The sequence below is a fragment of the Polypterus senegalus genome, chromosome 17 (assembly GCF_016835505.1).
Source record: "Polypterus senegalus isolate Bchr_013 chromosome 17, ASM1683550v1, whole genome shotgun sequence".
Lineage (NCBI taxonomy): Eukaryota > Metazoa > Chordata > Cladistia > Polypteriformes > Polypteridae > Polypterus > Polypterus senegalus.
This window is the reverse complement of record NC_053170.1, coordinates 80,054,201-80,073,407: the sequence shown is the minus strand read 5'-3', so window position 1 is coordinate 80,073,407 and position 19,207 is coordinate 80,054,201. Positions and strand designations below refer to the sequence as shown.

The 19,207-nt window shown below is 41.6% G+C and overlaps 1 protein-coding gene across 4 annotated transcripts in view; it reads left to right on the top strand.

Moving 5' to 3' along the window:
- Positions 1–19,207, top strand: part of LOC120517926 (receptor-type tyrosine-protein phosphatase U-like) — a 1,019,277-nt gene that overhangs the window by 921,036 nt on the left and 79,034 nt on the right. For all 4 annotated transcript variants that reach the window (XM_039740445.1, XM_039740444.1, XM_039740443.1 and 1 more), the window contains one exon: positions 1,097–1,173. In XM_039740445.1, coding sequence (XP_039596379.1) covers positions 1,097–1,173 — 77 coding nt within the window. The remainder of the gene's footprint in view (positions 1–1,096; positions 1,174–19,207) is intronic.

The window sequence follows — 19,207 nt, the reverse complement described above, 5'->3', positions numbered from 1 at the left end:
CACCGATGAGCTTGACAGTCAGGCATAACAATGAAGCAAGGGGATGGTGCAAAAAGTGCTTTTATTAAAACAGCAAAATCAAAACAAAGTGTCCAACTAAAGTGCAGTGCATCAAAGTTTCTTAAATAAATAATCCATAAAAAGCAGTGAATTGTGGAGGTTAAAAGCAATAAATCCTTTAAAAACGAGGTTAAAACAATGACTGGAAGCCATTTTAAAAACAGATCCCGGTGCCTTTCTACTGGTGACTCCCCTGCTTCTCCCGTCCAGGCTATGCACCAGGGGAGGCACCCTACCTGCAGTGGACCTTCTTTCTCTGCTGGGCTGCCCAGCGACCAGGGCACTCACGCTGGGGCTTTCACTTCCCAAGTCCCGTCTTCCGCTGCCTTCTCGGCCTTATGTGGCGAGTCATCCTCCTTCCGGTCACTCCCGCTCCTCAATCATGCTCAGCGGGAGCGACCACTACCGCCTGCTCCCAGAGTGCCAGCCAAACACCCAGGCACACTGCTCAGCTGCATGTGTTCTCTACTACAAGCACCTTCGCTTGTTCACGCACCGGCTTTCTCCTCCCTGCTTCCTGCGTTCTGTCCTCCTCATCCTCCCTCCGTTTTTTCTCTCTCTCTTAGCCACCTCACGCTTATATTATTTATCACAGGGACGTGGATCAGGTGTGGCAATTAGCAGCTCCCGGAATCAATTACAGATGCAGACGACTCCTCACCTGTGCACTTAAGCGAGGACCGTCCGAATCACAAATTCACCTGGGAACCTGCTCCAGCCACACCATCACGCCCCCTCACTAAGCCGCGAGTGCGGTGACTATTTATTTAAAAAGTGGCCTTTTTGACTAGAGCTGTGGGCCTGCTACACCACATGTCGGCTACTGTGTCTAGCCACTGTAACTTTGACTCTAAAACCTCACCATAACCGAGGGCATTCCTAAGGAGAAGGGCCTCATCCTCAATGAAGTGTCCACCTGCATTTGCCAGGATTGAAGGATCTTGGCTTTTCTCTTTAGGTAACTAGATGTTATTGTAGCACATTAATTCTCGTGGACAGGTTATGACACTAAATCTTGTTCTCTGTTTCTTTTCAGATGACAGTCATCGAGTGAAGCTCCATCCATTTTTTGGAGAACACAACTCTGACTACATTAATGCAAACTATATTGACGTAAGTTACAAAGTGCCCACCAGTGTGGCCTGTGCTTCTAAGCAAACTGTATGGCTATCTACTTAAAAGAAGGAACAATTCCAGCTATATAATAATGCCTATCTACTGTGTTTGTATTTTATGTGTTTAAAGTGGCATTTGCAGAATGAGCTAGTAACTCTGCACATACAGTATTTACTACCATTTTACCTCCTAGTGGTGGTTGATTTAATTTTGCACATTTTCTTGAAGTAATAGTGGATTTACTTCTTTATTTATAGCGATAACAAGACAGACTCACAGTGTTTCCTTAAAAGAATAAGAGGCGAACATCTCTAGAGTTTCAAAAAACTCATTTCTAATTTTTGAATTTTAGTTGTCTTATAATCGTAGGCATCTGCCACATGCTTACTCATTGAGGGTGAATGAAGCTGAAACTAAGTCCACAGTGAAGTTCAGTGTCCATTGTTACTCCAAGCCAACTAACAGTTCCTCACCTCCGTCCATGCATCCATGCATTTTCTGGACCTTGTTTGGAGCTGTGGCCAATTGGAGTCTAACTCGGCATCACCAGTTGCTAGCAGACGTTTTGGCATCACTAAAGCAGAACCACCACACAAATCATCACCCTGATATTGCTCTATCAATTTCACAAGCATTAAGCTTTCAGGATGTGCTTTTAATTTGAATTTTTGGGAATTTAATTGACCATCTTGCAAGTCAATTTGGAATCTATTGACAGTCCAGGAGTATCTGTTAATGACCTCTTCCCTTTTTATTGACTTCTGTTTTTTTGAATTGTCCCTTTTTCAGATTTGACTGTTTTAGACAGTCATGCTGTGTACGACCACCTGACTGTTTCTTTGCTGGATTGTGTTTATAGATATTTAATTCTTTTGTTGTTTAACCATTACATATGTATCTTCTGTGGCAAATCCTGATCTCTAGTAACATGATCTTAGAAAATATAAAAAGGTGCCTTGTCAGAATTAGCCGCTGGGCATTGCATTAATGTTAGAGTATGCAGAGTTTACAAGTAAGAGGAGAAACTGCTCTGAGGAGAGAGAGAAAGAAAGTGTGTTTTCTTGGGAATGAGCTTGGGCTGCTGCTGGAAGAGGTGTTGGAGAGGCCAACAGGGGACACATAATGTCCTGTGGTCTGTGTGTGGATTCTAATGCTCCGGTGCAGTGACAGGGACACTGTAAAACTGGTGCCGGCCTTTGGATGAGACGTAGAGCCAAGATCCTGACTCTCTGTGGTCATAAAACATCCTTGTGCATCCTTTGTAAAGACCAGGATGTACCCTGCATTCCAGGCCACGCTGCCCTGCATGGCCTGGTCATCCTTGCCCCCTTAATCATCCCCTATCTCAAAATGTCTCTTTCACCCCTTAATCACCTAATTGCTAATGTGTCATGAGGGTACTGGTGCAAAAATGGATACCAACATCATCGTCTAGGTAGATGTTGCACGTTGGTAGTGGTTGAGTGGCTCCCCACTCTCTATGTGGAGTGGTTAGTAATGAGAAAAGTCCTACATAAATGTAAAGAATTATTAATAATTATTTATAATTATGTCTTTGGACTGAGGGAGGAAGCCCAAGAGAATGACATGCAAACTCCACGCAGAGAGTGCAACCTGCAACCCCAGTCTCCTTTTTGCAAGGCAACAGGCACTACCACTATGCCACCCTTAAAGCCTGCATTAACCATACTTACTCCTTCTGTGGTTTTAAAGCAACATGTTAGCCCTTTGTCTGCCTTTGCCGTCACTAAAGAGGAAACAACTCCTTCAGTCTTTTGATGAAAGAAATCTTTAGTGGAAGCCAATAAAAGGTGGGTCACCATTTGTGTTCTTTTACGGCAGGTGAACTGCTAGAAGACACCGTGGGCCTTCATGTGTAAGGACGCTGCTGTGAGCGACCTTCTCCTTTTCTCTCTCGCTTTCCTTCAAAGAGCCTGTGCCTTCTTCCTTCTGCTCTGCCACCCCATGTGCAACTGTAATAAACCTCAAAATAACAGTCACTTAAGTAGTAAAACAAAAAAGAGGCATGCAAATATTAGGGTTAGCAAATATTTGTATGCACTTTTATTTAAATGGTAATTCGATTTTTTAAGGCTCCTTATATGGCTTAAGTACATTACTCAATTTTGTTTATTTTTCTATTTTCTGTGCATAACATTCTTCACATTGAGGCTGATGCAGGTGTTATGGCATCAAGTAAGGACTCAGCTGTGCATTCAACATAGTTTTCACCTTTACAAAAAGCATTCATAAAATAAACTCACTTGAAACTTCCAAAAAGTCACTTCACAGTGTAGCAAGGGCTTCTGTTGCACTCCAGTTGTCATTTTCACCAATTACCTCATATGGCACACCATAGTCAGACTCTGGTTTCCTTCTCTGAGCAGCATTTTGGACAAGGTGGAGTCTGCTGCTGCTTCATCTGCAGGCCGAGACCCAACAGCCACGAGGTCCTTAAGCCAACCTCCGTCTTGGTCCCCTTACAGATGTCACTGCCAGACAGACGAGGTCAGCTCTCCCGCCTTCATCCTTCGCGCGCCCGTAGTCGCTCCTCGGATCCCTCGGGAGGACACCTGCCTTGGTCGCCCCACTCACTCACAATTTCAGTGGGGCGAACTAGCCCCCAGAGTGCATCAGCCTAACACTCCTTTGCGGGACCCCAGCTCGTGGTGTCTCCACTTTCCAGGTGGCCAGATCATAACTTCATGACTGCCGTTTTCCGTCTTTTAACCTCATGCTTTCTCTTTGCCTCGATCCTTCCATTTTTCTGTTCATATCTCTTCCCCTTTTCTCTGGTGTCGACCCGTATATACAGTATACATACCCCCCCGCGTCTCCGTAGGCGCAGTGTCTTAATTACACGCCACAGGAAGCCAATGAGGCAATCAAGAACGACCGCACGCACACGTGCAGGTGCGACTGCTCCAGCCACCTCATTAACTCCCCGCGATCGTGCAATCGCGCCCACAGTGAACGACTTGTCTATGCGGATTTAAAACCTGGCCCTCCTTTTCGAAGCCGCAGACCTGCTATACCACATTACAGAAAGTCTATTGCTAGGGTCACAAGAGACTTTGTAAATGTAGGTTTGTAAAATGTGTCAGTTCTAATGAAAGGGCTTTGTGGTTGTAGCATCCTAATGCACCTAGACAAATAATTGAATTGATATCTACATTGGTGGCCAAAAGTTCAGAGAATGACACAAATATTCATTTTCACACAATTTGCTGCCTCAGTTTTTATGATGGAAATTTGCATATACTCCAGAATGTTGTGAATAGTGATCAGATGAATTGCAAATAATTGCAGAGTCTCTCTTTGCCATTAAAATGAAGTTAATCCCAAAAAATGCATTTCCACTGCTGTTGTGAAGAAAGCTTTAAGGCGCCCAAGAAACTCCAGCAAGCGCCAGGACCGTCTCCTAAAGTTGATTCAGCTGTGGGATCGGGACACCACCAGTGCAGAGCTTTCTCAGGAATGGCATCAGAGACAGACTGGTATTTTGCAAAAGGTAGAGAGATTGGACTGCTAAGGACTGGGATAAAGTCATTTTCTTAGTTGAATCCCCTTTCCGATTGTTTGGGGCATCCAGAAAAAAAGATCGTCCAGAGAAGAAAAGGTGAGCGCTACCATCAGTCCTGCGTCATGTCAACAGTAAAACATCCTGAGACCATTAATGTGTGAGGTTGCTTCTCAGCCAAGGCAGTGGGCTCACTCACAATTTTTCCTATGCACACAGGCATGAACAAAGAATGGTACCAAAACATCCCGCGACAGCAACTTTTCCCAACCATCCAAGAACAGTTTGGTGACAAACAATGCCTTTCCAGCATGATGGAGCACCGCGCCATAAGGCAAAAGTGATAACTAAGTGGCTCGGGACACAAAACATCAAACGTTTGGGACCATGGCCAGGAAACTCCCTAGATCTGAATCCTATTCAGGACTTGTGGTCAATCCTCAAGAGGTGGTTAGACAAACAAAAACCCACAAATTCTGAAAACTCCAAGCACTGATTATGCAAGAATGGGCTGCCAGCAGTCAGGATTTGGCCCAGAAGTTGATTGACGGCATGCAAGGGGGAATTGCAGAGGTCCTGAAAAAGAAGGGCCAACATTGCAAATACTGACTCTTTGCATAAATGTAATGTAATTGTCAATAAAAGCCTTTGAAACTTATGAAATGCTTGTAATTATACTTCAGTATACCATAGAAACACCAGACAAAAAGATCTAAAAGCACTAAAGCAGCAAACTTTGTGAAAACCAATACGTATGTCATTCTGAAAACTTTTGGCCACGACTGTACATTATTTCTATTTTGACATGTTAAGGACACATAAAAAGGTCCCGGGTTCAAGACCGGGCGCTCCACATTTTGAGTAGTGAGCTGCTATTATTATTACTATAATATAATAAAAACACACATTTGATTTGAGTCTGTAACACCCTGTGTAAACTTTGGCTACTTGTAAAAGTTAGCACTTGTTTTTTTATTGTTCAGTTTTATTCTGTCAGTGATGTTTATGTGGTACAACGAACTTGCCTCTCCCTCTCCGAGTTAATGACATTTATCTCAATTCTTTTCACAAGAGCAGCTCTGACCACAGTGCTTGCTCTAGCTGATACCTGCTGAGAACTATTTGTTGAACCGGCAAACAAAGATGTGATGTTCTGAGACCGCTATCAGACTGGACAAAGGCAGGACCGTAACAACAGATAGTTTCTTCACAGCGCTTTCACTTTTGCTGCACCACAACGCAACTCTGCTTGGCACCATAAAGTAAAATAGGACTTCCACCTGCAGTACTAGCTGAGCGCCCGGTTTCGAACCTGGGACCCTTGGGTTATAAGGCAGTAATTCTTACCATTACACCATTCAAGAACACATGTAAACTCCCTGTTGATTGACATTTGACCTTGGGTTTTTAACTCATTCCCAGCAACATGTAAATCAAATGTTTTTTTTTTTTTTCTTTGATTATATTCTTGAGTAAAAGCGCACGTTTTATTTGATATTTGGACTAAAGTCTTCACATATTATACACTTCACATCATTATTAGTGAACATGCAAAATGTTTCTGCTTTAGGTATGTGTTCAGCATTTCTTGCCTCATTTTTTTTTCATCCTACACTTACCCAGATCTTTGTAGACATGGAACAAAAATGAAATGCATGTGTTCCAAATAACAATATACTGTATTATTTACCCTATACAACTCCAGGCACCTCACACGCAGGTAAGGAGCCTTGGCTTGAGCTGGGAGAACTTTTTGCCCGAGCTGAGCTCCATCAAGACAGGGGATGGGACAGCAAGCTGCTTGTGCTGATCAACACATTTACAAAACAAAAGACGCTGATGGAGGTGGGCCGGGATTACGAGTTTTTTCATAGGCTTCAGGTATCCATCCATCCATTTTCCAACCCGCTGAATCCGAACACAGGGTCACGGGGGTCTGCTGGAGCCAATCCCAGCCAACATAGGGCACAAGGCAGGAATCAATCCCGGGCAGGGTGCCAACCCACCGCAGGACACACACAAACACACCCACACACCAGGGCCAGTTTAGAATCGCCAATCCACCTAACCTGCACGTCTTTGGACTGTGGGAGGAAACCAGAGCAGACAGGGGGAGAACATGCAAACTCCACGCGGGGAGGACCCGGGAAGCGAACCCAGGTCTCCTAACTGCGAGGCAGCAGTGTATTCTAGTGTTAAATACACCAAGGGATTTGGCAGTATGTAAATGACTAATTGTAATGTAAAAGGCATTACAAAGACAGTAAGAAAAAAATAAAACTTATTTTCAAGATAACCATATTTTAAAAATAACCACAGAAATAGATTCCTCATGTGTCAACCCCCAGACAAAAACACCGAAAAATTAACAGCAACCACTGTGCACTACAAGTCAAATACAGAACATACTTCTAGATCAGAAATCAAATACAACTTGAAACAAAAAAAAAACACAAAATAGTATTTGTACGTGAAATGAGTAAAGTTTTTTATAGTAGCCAAGTCAATTACCACTGCAATGCCTTCTCCCTTATGAATGAAGAACTGGTTCATTTGCTGGAGAGACTTTGGCACTGGAGGAGTGAATTGGTTGCCTTCAGATCTTACTGGTGTGTTATCACAGGCCAGCAATATGATTGATAAAAAAGACAGCCATGTCTGATAAGAGGGCTGTGCACATTCAGTTGGGTTGATGAAAAATGTGCCAACCTGTACCTCAAACTAATATGATCTCAATTGTTTTTGATTTTACAACAGCCAACAGATGCTAGGAACAAAATCTTTCCTACTGCACTAAAGCCAAGCATGCATAAACTAACAGAAGACAAAAAGAGGATGGCAGTGTTGAAGATAGCTAGCTTATTACCCAGCAGCAAATCGTGTAAACAGTCAGTCAGTCTTTGTACAACCCGCTATATCCTAACACAGGGTCACGGGGGTCTGCTGGAGCCAATCCCAGCCAACACAGGGTGCAAGGCAGGAACAAACCTCAGGCAGGGCGCCTGCCCACCGCAGGGCATACACGCACGCACACACACACCAAGCACAATTTAGGAATGCCAATGCACCTAACCTGCATGTCTGTGGACTGTGGGAGGAAACCAGAGCAGACAGGGGGAGAACATGCAAACTCCACGCGGGGAGGACCCGGCAAGTGAATTACTGCGAGGCAGCAGCGCTACCACTGTGCCACCGTGCTGCCCATAGTGTAAACATTAGCTTAAAAAATAATCAAACTAAAGTATGAGAAATCTCTGGTATACAGTACAAGCAACTTATACGTAATGGAAATAATTTTCTGTAATATCTCACTGTACCTGCACCCAGCTTAATTCCAAGTTAGTGTGCCTCTTGTGGCGAGTTGGCGTGTATGCCCAGTGTTGACGTGAATTTCATTACCGAGCACAGACAAATACAGGCCCTTCTGTCATATGAGATCTCTAATTTTTTATGAGATGGAAGTGTCTAGCTATATGTTGAGATTTACAGGAATTATTTCAATAATTTATTGTAGTATTATAAATATTGACAATTATATTTTATTTTCATTTTGATTCCACATGGGCACTACCATTTTTTAATTTTTTTTTCATGTCGTTTATGGTTTCAAATCATATTGTTAGTTAAAACCAAGGTCATGTTATGCAACTTCTGGTCATTAGATATGTCAGATTTGCCAATTCCTGTGGCCGATCTTGTCACTGGGCCATGTCAGTTTACATGACTGTCACAAGTTCAGCTGAAATCTCTACATTTTTTTGTCTTTTTTCCATTCTGTCGTGGTACGTAAGGCACAAGACATCAGATATCTTCTGTTTATGAGGTCAAAAACACCCATGTTCCTTATTCCTTGTTGCTACATTATATGTTTTGTACTTCTGGATGAGCATTCATTGGTTGTAATCTCTCATGCATACAGAGCCAACGACTATCACTAGGACCAAAGTTTGCTTTAGTCGGGGCACTAGAGCTCTTTCCACGGTCGTCTTCTGCTCCTTTCCTGTTGCTCAATGATAAGGATCTGCCTACCTGTGTCACTACCACCGAATAACTGGTTTGAAAAATGAGAAACAATGTCCAATTTGAAGAATTTCATTTTTGCTATCTGGCTAATCTAGGACTTTGTTTCTCAGAAATGTCTTTGAATACCTTAATAGTGAAATACTAGGCCAAGGTAGTTTAGACTATAGCAAGGTTTAAATCTAATTCTTAATCATTTGTTGGGTTTAGATTATTGTTGTTTGAACTGTGAAACAAATACGTGTAATGCACTGAAAACATATACTGTATGACTGCAGATGACCGATGGAAGAGTTTCTACATTAATGAAGATTTGAATATCAGACGAATTAAAGTTGACAGTGAGACAACATAGTGAGCAGAGCAGAGCAGAGTTCCAATAGCAACACTGAAGCAGGCGTGCAGAGCAAACGTAAATAACCGATGCTGTCACTTCGGAAACATTGTGATCCGGTCCCAAGATATATTCCAAAAGCAAACAGCTGAAAAGGCTCGAAATACCACTCTGCACAAATCTTTCAGATTTTAAAACAGTAGAGTCAGATATACTTCTAGTCTTTAATGCACTCAATGATTTTGTGAGTTTTACTGAAAGATATGCAATATCCATCCATCCATCTTCTGCCACTTATCCGAGGTCGGGTTGCGGGAGCAGCAGCTCGAGCAGAGAGGCCCAGACTTCCCTCTCCCCGGCCACTTCTTCTAGTATGTTATTTAAAAATCTTTACTAAACATCTTCCAGCAAAGACATTAAATTGGATAAATGGGAGAGGTTCAGGAAGACTTGACAGAAGGGAGACAGTATGGATCCCAGTAATTATAGTCCAATATGCCTTATTTCTGTCTCATGCAGAATTTTAGAATCTGTAATCGGAAAAATATCTCTTGTATAAAAATGATCTAACAGATATCTGCCAGTAAGGGTTTATGAAAGAAAAATCCTACCGCAATAATCCTTCAGACATTTGTTAGGTGAAGTGGTAAACAAAAATCAAAGCACAACATTAATTTACTTAGACTCTGAAAAGCATTCAATGTGATTCTGCCCTAAAAAATTAATTTTGAAACTGGAAACCTTTGGGGCCGGAATCAATTTACAAAACTGGATTTCAAGTGTGTTCATTTCTTGGGGGCAAATAGTACAAACAGGAGAAAAATATTGGATGAAGTGTGTAGAAGTCCCATGGCAGTTTGTGCTTGGACTTCATATTAATTTATATTAATGACATTGAAATAATCACTAGGTTGCATAATTGGAAGGACAGGAAACGCTGAGGGGGCACTAAAAGCAATCTTCCAACTGGGAAAATACTGCAGAATCCAGTTTAACACAAACAAGTGCATAGTACTACATGCATCTAAAATGAACATAAAATAGAAGTACAAGATGTTCAGTGCTCACCTACTATACAAGAAGCAACGTTTGAAAACAATTCAACAATTCTCATTGTGTTACAACAATTTAAAAATACAAATAATAAGGTAAGTCTTGTTGAAAAAAACTGCTGGATACAAACTGAGCAATGTTATGAGTACAGCATCCCTAGCAGAAAATGGCATGTGCCACCTTGGGGGGCTCAATGAACTGAGGCTTCTGTTAAGTCAAGTCTTCTGAAACCTCAAATGCATTGATAAACCTTATCAGGCAGCCTTCGTTTTAGTTAAATAATCACTAAGTTCCTCGATGTAATTCCTGTGTTCCAGTGGAAATTAAGATGGAACCAGGAAGCTCTTCTTGACACAAAGAGTTGTGGTCATTTTAAACAAAGTATCAAGTCATGCAGTTGAAGTGGCTAAGATTTTTAATTGGTTTATTTAGTGTCTGCCTATCACCTGTACTAATGCCATCTCCCCAGCACACTACTGCATAGAAAAACGCACTGAGCACTAGTAGGAAACGTGTAAGAGTGGCCCGCACACACCAAATCACCTCAACCTAATCAGGAAACAGAGGAGACTCTTAGCCTTAAGACAACTTAGCTAATAACTAACCAAATGAGCTTGATGGACTTTCATTGAATTTCTTCACTTTTATTTCATTAAACTCTTTCGGGCTGCTTTGAACATTTTTATGTTTTGATTATTTTTTCATATACAACACTCACCCTGCCTCAAAGAATCTTACACTGTACACGTACAGAATCCATTGAAACCAGTTCGGCAAGTGACTCTGCCTTTATTCAGAACTTCTGCAACTGTCCACAACCGATCACACCACTGCACGGAATATAATGGAGAGTCTGCGCGCTTCAGATGTTTCAGCAAGGCATTGCTGCAAAACAGTCCTGTGAGTATCAGCTGAAAACATCAGTTATAATCAAACCAGTAGGGGGCACTCTTGAGCAATCCTTCAAACCCAAGGAGACCAAAACTAGTAATAATACTAGGAGAGTTCAGTACATAATAGCAAGACAAAATAAGGAAAAGGCAAATCAAAGCACAAAATGACAGAAAATATCAACCCCTGAACCTTTCCTAGTACAGGATGTGCGTCTTTAACAGTCTGGACTTGCCTTGCCTCTGTGTTATTATACTCAGTTGAGGTTTACTTGTGGCCTAACCTGTCCTGCAGCTGTTTCACAGACACCAGGGTACAGTGCCGCCTATCAGCACCTTGTCTCTCTGTAACCCTGAACCATTAGATAATCTTACATACCCATAGCCTTTCTAACAGACAGTCATGCAGCTCTGTCCAAGATGGGGGTGACTGCCTTCTGATATCCTGGGGGAACATTGCATGCTGCTGTCCGCAGTCATCTTTCATCTGCCTGTTGAGCTGCTGATAAGTGTATGGATGATCAATGAATAGCATAGTTTTCTTTAAAAGCTTTCCTTATTCTTTATGTGAAGTATACAGTCCCCTCCAAAAGTGTGAGAAGAGTGAAACAAATTGCTGTTGTGTAGAATACATAAACAAATCAGGTTGTAAAAGTAAAGAATGTTTCCTTTTTTCTTTGGGTGTTTCTGCTCATATATGCGCCCTATGCCCACATAAGTATTTGGATAATCAGCTGCCAGGCGTTTTGGAACGTTGCAGGTCTTTCCTCTTTTCACTCATCAGGCGTGCATAAAAATGTGTGCATTTGTAGTGTTGCGTTTAACCTCTTAATGCTTTGAAGGCCAAAATTAATACGAAGACCACAGAAATGTTTTTCTAAATTGCTCATCTTCCTTTAATTCAAGGCAAACTGACTAAGAATCAAACTTGGCCAAGCACAATCTGCATTTTTGAATATTTAGAAAACAAAACAACATACAGTATATGAGTCGGTAGCATTCATCCACAGCCATGTCTCCTGTGAAATTTATGAACTGCAGCAAACATTTAGAAAAGCATCAACCCCAAGTTCAGAAGCGACAGTAGTTCTGAGGCCTGATGCAGTTATTGTGTGGAAACTGTTTTAGATTCTTTGTTAATTCGCTTCAAATACTTAACAGCATTATCAGAACAAGAAAAATGGAACATATAAAAACCTACATTCGTTATAGTGATACAGAAATGAAAGATGCTTTGTATTCATGCTTTGCCTCAAATCTAATTAATCAGACTGATCAAGTAAAGAATTAACAATAGCTTGCCAACAAATACAGTGAGAAACAGCAGCCACGTTATAACTTGTATGACTAATGTATGGGTGTCACGCTGGTTTGCATTCCCGTCTCACTGCTCCAGGAGTCTGTCTCGAGTTTGCACGTCCTCTCTGTATCTGTGTTGGTCATTTGCTCTTTCCGTGGATGTTACTTTTTTTTCCCTCCCACACCCTATGTGAATGTGCCCTGTGACAGACTGGTGTCCCAAATACGGTTGATTCCTGCCTTGTACCTGGTGCTGCTGGGATAGACTCATTGCTCTCTGTGACCCTGAGCGAGATTAATTTGGTCTAAAATTAGAATAATAAATGGATTGAGTATATCTGAAAAAGGTCTGAAAACACAATAGCCGGAATACAGAAACAAGGATTGCAAGAGAAAAAAGAAGCTCCTCTATACCGGCCTTACTTATTAGGTTGCGCACAACTGATAGACAGAAAGTAAATAATTGTCAGTCCTAGGTAGGCATCTTGACCTGACTCACTCACTAAGGCTGCTGATGTCGACTCTTCCATGTGCTGCTATTGATTTTTCCATCCAAGTCTCCCTTCAGTTACTCCACGTGCGACTTTTCAGCATGCCAAAGCAAGATTAAGTCACGGCTCCTTCCTGCTGCATCATGGTCTTTATGTCAATTATCCAAACTTGCCCTCCTGGTCTCTTTCTGTATGAAGAGCTTTGATAATAGTCAAGGGCAACTTTACGTCTTGAACAGCACTGACCTGCAGGTCAAATCAATAATTTATGAACTCATCAGCTACCTCCTAATGCTTTAATGTTGAAAAAAGCAAGCCACAGACAAACATTCATTATAGGCTGGTTTTACAAAAGTAATATGAAGAAATAAATACTGTACATTCCAGAGATATACATTTCCAGTGCCGTGAGCTGTTGATATGAAAATATTAATGTACCAGCATATTCATCTGAATTATACAATTGCAAATTTATATCTTTGTGACATGTATGAGCAGATCTGTCAGATACAAGTAATTATTCCTGTATCTACCAAACTACTTTCATGACTAAGAAAATGCAAGCACACGCATGCTGGCATGACCATTGTGAGGGTTCATTTTATTAGGCGAATTAATGGGCATAACAGGATGGATTGTCAGGACTGGGCAAGGGTCAAAACAGAGACGTTCTTAGAATTCATCTACCAAAATCAAAAAAACAAAGTCAATACCAAAAAGGAAAATACACCTTGAAAAGAAACTGACAAAGAACAAAGTTTTATCTTGTTAAACAAAAGCTCCTTCCTTTATTGAAACAAAGTTCAAGGTTACTGTTACATCTACTGTACATAGTTCAGACAACGAGTGAAGATGCAGCTCACTTTTAAATAAGATGAGCAGGTGGGAAACAAGTACGGATACAACGCATTGGCTCGCCCACCATACAATGAACCATCTTAGGATCCGAGTGCATTCGAGTAACGGGCGACACCTTGGCACCACACTAGTTCAATGGCGGGACATCAACACACACACACACACGACATATGGCATCAGAGCAACTTAAACAGAAAATGGAGAAGCTGAGGATCATCATTGTGCAATGTCAAAACTGTAAATAAATACAGATAAATAAATGTAACAATATGTATTAAAAGATCAAATGTTATCACACATAGCCTTTTTAAACATTTACATGTTATTTAGCAAAAACAGAAACTACAGAATGCCTTTCAGATTGGGTAGCATTTGAAACTGAATATGGTACTTATCTCAGATATGTTTCAGGATGTAATCTTTGACACCCCTGGGATGGAAGGACCAGGGGAGAGGGCATATATTCATGGCAATACCTTCCCTGGAACACTAGAGGGCAACCCCCTGGCTCACACTGGGGCCACGGGTTTGGAGCTTAGAAGCTCAACCCTGCTGGGGCCTGGACAATTGCTGACCCTGGGTTGCAGCACTTCCGCCACACCCGGAAGAGCCACCAGTAGATGATTAAGGAGCACCTGGAGAACTTCCCAAATGCCCTATAAAAGGGGCTGCCTCACTCCATTTGAGGAACCAGAGTTGGAAGGAGGTGGGAGAGGAGTGCAGGCGGCAAAGGAGGAAGAGAAGAAGAAGAAGGAAAAGGGACTGTGTTGTGCTTTGCCCTGTGAGCATTGTGTGCTGGGAACTGAAAATAAAATTGTTGTGTGGCAACTCGTGTCTCTGCCTCAGGTCAGGGCAGTTGTGCGCACCCTGGTGGAGCACTATATATATATATATATATATATATATATATATATATATATATATATATATATACACTCACAGAGAGAGAGAGAGAGAGAGAGAGAGAGGGGGTTTGCTTCCCAGGTCCTCCCTGCGTGGAGTTTGCATGTTCTCACCGTGTCTGCGTGGGTTTCCTCCCACAGTCCAAAGACATGCAGGTTAGGTGCATTGGCGATTCTAAATTGTCTCGTGTGTGTGCGCGTGCGTGCGCCGTGCGGTGGGCTGGCGTACTGCCCGGGGGTTTGATTCCTGCCTTGCGCCCAGTGTTGGCTGGGATTTGCTCCAGCAGACCCCCGTGACCCTGTAGTTAAGATATAGTGGGTTGGATAGTGGATGGATATATACAGATATGTATTTGTGGAAGACAGCCTGGACACAGACATGCTGACAGCGATGGTTTAACCCACACACGTTTATTATACATAATTTACTATTTACAACAGTGCACACAACCCCAAAAGTCCAGGCCTCTACCCAATGCCTCTTTCTTCAGGCCGCCTCCACTCCTCACCCGACTCCAGCCATCAAAAGGAGGGAGGCAGCCCCTTTTATCCCCACCCGGACGAGCTCCTGCTGGCACTCCCTGGTGTGGTGGAAGTACTGGCTGTGCACCCGGAAGCACTCCAAGTGTCCCTGGTCTTCTTCCTCCCAGGTTTGGTGAAAGTGCTGAGGGCCAGGGCTCCTCTGGCACTGGGGCACCCCCCGGCGGTGACCACGGGCCCCTATAGGGTTGAGCTTACATGCTCAGTTTCCGTTGTCCCCAAAGCCACCAGGGCGGTCGCCCCCTCGTGGTCTGGAGGAGGTGCAATCCCTCCTCCGGTCCTTCCGGGCATCTCGGCTGGGGGTGGCTGGGTTGCTACACTACACTACACTACACTACACTACACTACACTACATTGCTATACATACATACATACATATTTGTTGTTGTTTAAATTGATATATTTATGGGGATTATTGATAAATAAGATGAGACATAGGACAGGAGTTGGAGAATTTTGGTGGAGAGCAATATTAGAATGGGCAGAGCAGGCTCCTTTTCCTTGAGAGAGTGCTTTCCTTTAATGTAGGCATTGACATCCTTCACATGTTCTACCACTCTGTGATGGCCAGTGTGATCTTCCACGCTGTTGTGCGCTGGGCTGGTAACATCACTTGAAAAGAGGCCCACCGAATCTACTAAATAATTGAAAGGGCAAGACTCGGTTATGGGATGCGCTCTGGACCCCTTCAGGTTGTAGCGAAGGAGAGATTACAAACAAAACAAACACAGTGCCATTATGAACACTGGCTGCACATCCTCTCTCTGACACAACACTGAGGATTTTCAGCCAACAGATTTTTCACCAAACATGCGTCAAGAAACGCTACTGAAGGCTCTTTTATACCAACAGCAATACATCTGCATAATGCCTCATTGTGATCTGGACTGCCAAGTCAGAACGTTTCTTTCATTTTTAGTTCTTACTTTATAGTCATTCTAATATGTGTTCAGACCAAAGCATGTGTCTTTTTATTTTATCTATTTCTGTATTTATTTAAACAGCTTTTGTTAAAAGCCATCTACACTAATAGTCGATAGTTTTCGAACACCTTATTTTTCCAGTTTTTATTCAAATTTAAATCAATTGAAATGCAATGAATGGTCTAAAATGGTAAAAGAAAAGGTAAGCAGTAAACTGCCACAGGTTTAACTTTAAAGTTTAGGTTAGCAAAAACTGAAAATGGAAATATCAGAATATTACAAATCGGCATCTTCAGGCAACAACGAATAGGTTACAACCTACAGATGTTTTGAAGCAATTAAAATAAATGAAGTCTTACAAGTTGAAGCAAACAATTTGCACAGGTGTCCCAATTTCTGATGATTACTTAACAATTCTTTGTCTGTCTTAAAGCAGAGTTGAAACAGACTGTGTTACTATACTCTCTCTGCTATTCCAGTGATAATGGCAAGAAAACGGCAATTAACAAATTAAATGAGATAGAGCATTATTACCCTTAGAAGTGTAGGCCTTTCATTTAGAGCAGGGGTGTCAAACTCCAGGCCTGGAGAGCTGTAGTGGCTGCAGGTTTTCATTCTCACCCTTTCCCTAATCAACGAGCACTTTTCACTGCTGATTAACTTTTCCCTTCATTTTAATAGCCCTGTTTTTAAGGATTGAGTGCTCTGAATTGATTTATTTCTTCATTAAATGGCAGCCAAACAGAATTGAGATGTGAAACGAGCCGACCGATGACCAGCTAAGTTGGAATGTCAAACTCCAGCTAATTTCACTCCAACCAATTTCTTAATGAGAAGCCAATTCTTGCTGTTAATTAAACCAATTACTTAATTCCATGGCTCATTCCTGCTCTCATTCTGCCACAGCAGACATTTCCAAAACTGTTGATTTTCTGTTTTTTCCTAAGAACACCATCAATATGTTTTGGTGACCTGAGAGATCAACCATATTGAGAACTTCACCTTTCTTTATTTCCAGATATTGTGTGATGGACACCGGTGAGCTGGTCACGTGGTGGCTTATTTTGTATCGCATTATTGTTTTGGCTGCTAATTAAGGAAAAAGAAACAACTAAGAGGCCAGAGTCAAGTTAATTAAAATGAAGGCAAAAGAAGTTAATTAGCAGCAAAAACTGGTCATTAATTAAGAAGGTGGTCAGAATGAAAACCTGCAGCCCTCCAGGACTGGAGTTTGACACCCGTGATTTTGAGAAATTGCAAACAGTGACAGTGAGTACTGTGGTGTCCTACTCAATCCAAAGGCAATTGGAATCTTGAAGAGATCTGACAGACCCAAAGTCACAACCTAATCAGAAGATAAGTTTCTGAGGGTCACCAGGCATCTCACAACAAAACAGCTTCAGGCACAGCTTAACATTGATCAAGAAGAAAAGCAAGTGTAACTTTGTACTGTGAAGAGGAGACTTTCTACTGCAGGCTTGACAGGGCGAGTGGCAGGAAGAAAACCATTCCTTAAAGGACAAAATAGGGCCTTGAAATACCAGCTGTGGACTACTGCACACTGGAGAAAGTCTTCTCTTCATAGTCTGTTCCAACTCTGCTTTTAGACACACAGAGGCTTTTTAAGTAAGCAACAAAAATTGGGACACCTGTGCAAATTGTTTGTTTCAACTTGAAGGGCTTCATTTACCTTATTTTTTCTAAGACATCTGTAGGTTGTAACCTATTCGTTGTTGCCTGAAGAAGCTCTATTTGTAATATTCTGATACTTCCTTTTACTTCTGTTTTTGCTAACCTAAACCTCTGACACTACATTTCAACTGTTTCAATCTGAAGGAAAACCAAAGTGTTCTAAAACGTCTGAGAAGAAATTTATATATACACAGGGTCAGAAAGGAACTATGCACCAAAAGGAGCACATTACAAGATAAGTTGGTCATAAGCTTTAAAAGTACAGAATCTGAGCTTTTATTATCCTTGGTCATTACACAAAACAGGCTTTCTGGCTGATGATGTACATTGGCATCTGCAAATGTTGTTAATGATGAAAAGTTAACTACTCAGACTGCTAGAAAGGTAAGACTTGGTGTGATTTAGAACTGTGAGCGGAGCTAGCAAAACAAAAGATACATTTTGTTCACTATTAACACCCTAGTATGGATCATGCATGAACGCATAGCATACAATACAAATATTCTTGAAAATGCCATCTTGAAAAATCACAGTTTAAAGCTGCGTAATGTGGCACAGGTGACGGTCTCAGGTTCTATGCACAGATTGTTCAGATTAGAGATTGCTAAAACACAGTTTTCTGGGTGTGAGTTATTAGCAGTCATTTAAAGTGTTAACATCTGTGGCTTTGCTCAAATTCTCGCCTGAATTTTACTCAAAAGTGAAGTGTTTTGATCCAACATTTGGTTGCTCATTTTCAACCGAGACCATTTGTGTATAAAAGCTGTCATTGCCTCGCTACAACTGACTCCCATTAATCGCTAATATTCAATTCAGTTAAATTTAGTTTCATCCTCTTAACCAAGTACAGGCTAAAAGCTTTGTAAGATACTTACATATAAATACAAAGTACAAACTTTACACTTTATAAAATGTACACACATAAAAATACTGTAAGAATGATTTAAGGTTATTGATTTATTTGAAGTTATGATGAACTGTGATGATGTTTAACAATTATTCAATAATAATAAATACTTTTTAAAGAATATTTAATAAGAAGACAAAATATTTTTTAAATATCAGTTTTGGAGAAGTCATTATGTCAAAAAAGAAGACATGAAAACCAGCTGAAGGGGACAGTAACTTTCTTGGCTGTGTGACAGATAGGGGGCGCTGTCGCCCCCTTGAGCCCTCAGACCAGACGTCAGACACCAGATAAAAGTCCAATTATTATTTATTTTATAATAATAATGTGCACCAAGCACCCTCCACTCCACAATACTCATAAATACAATCAATACAATAACCAATAATCAATTCTCCTCTCCCAGACGTGTTGCCACCCTTCCTCCCGACTCAGCTCACCCTGGGATCTCCCACAGTCCTTTATATAGTCCACGACCCGGAAGTGCTTCTGAACCCTCAGTCCATGTGACTTCCTAGCACAGATCAAAATTCTTCTTCTTCTGTCGCTGTAATTAAGACGTACTTCCGGGTTAGAGGCAACATAGAGGTCTCTGAGCCTCC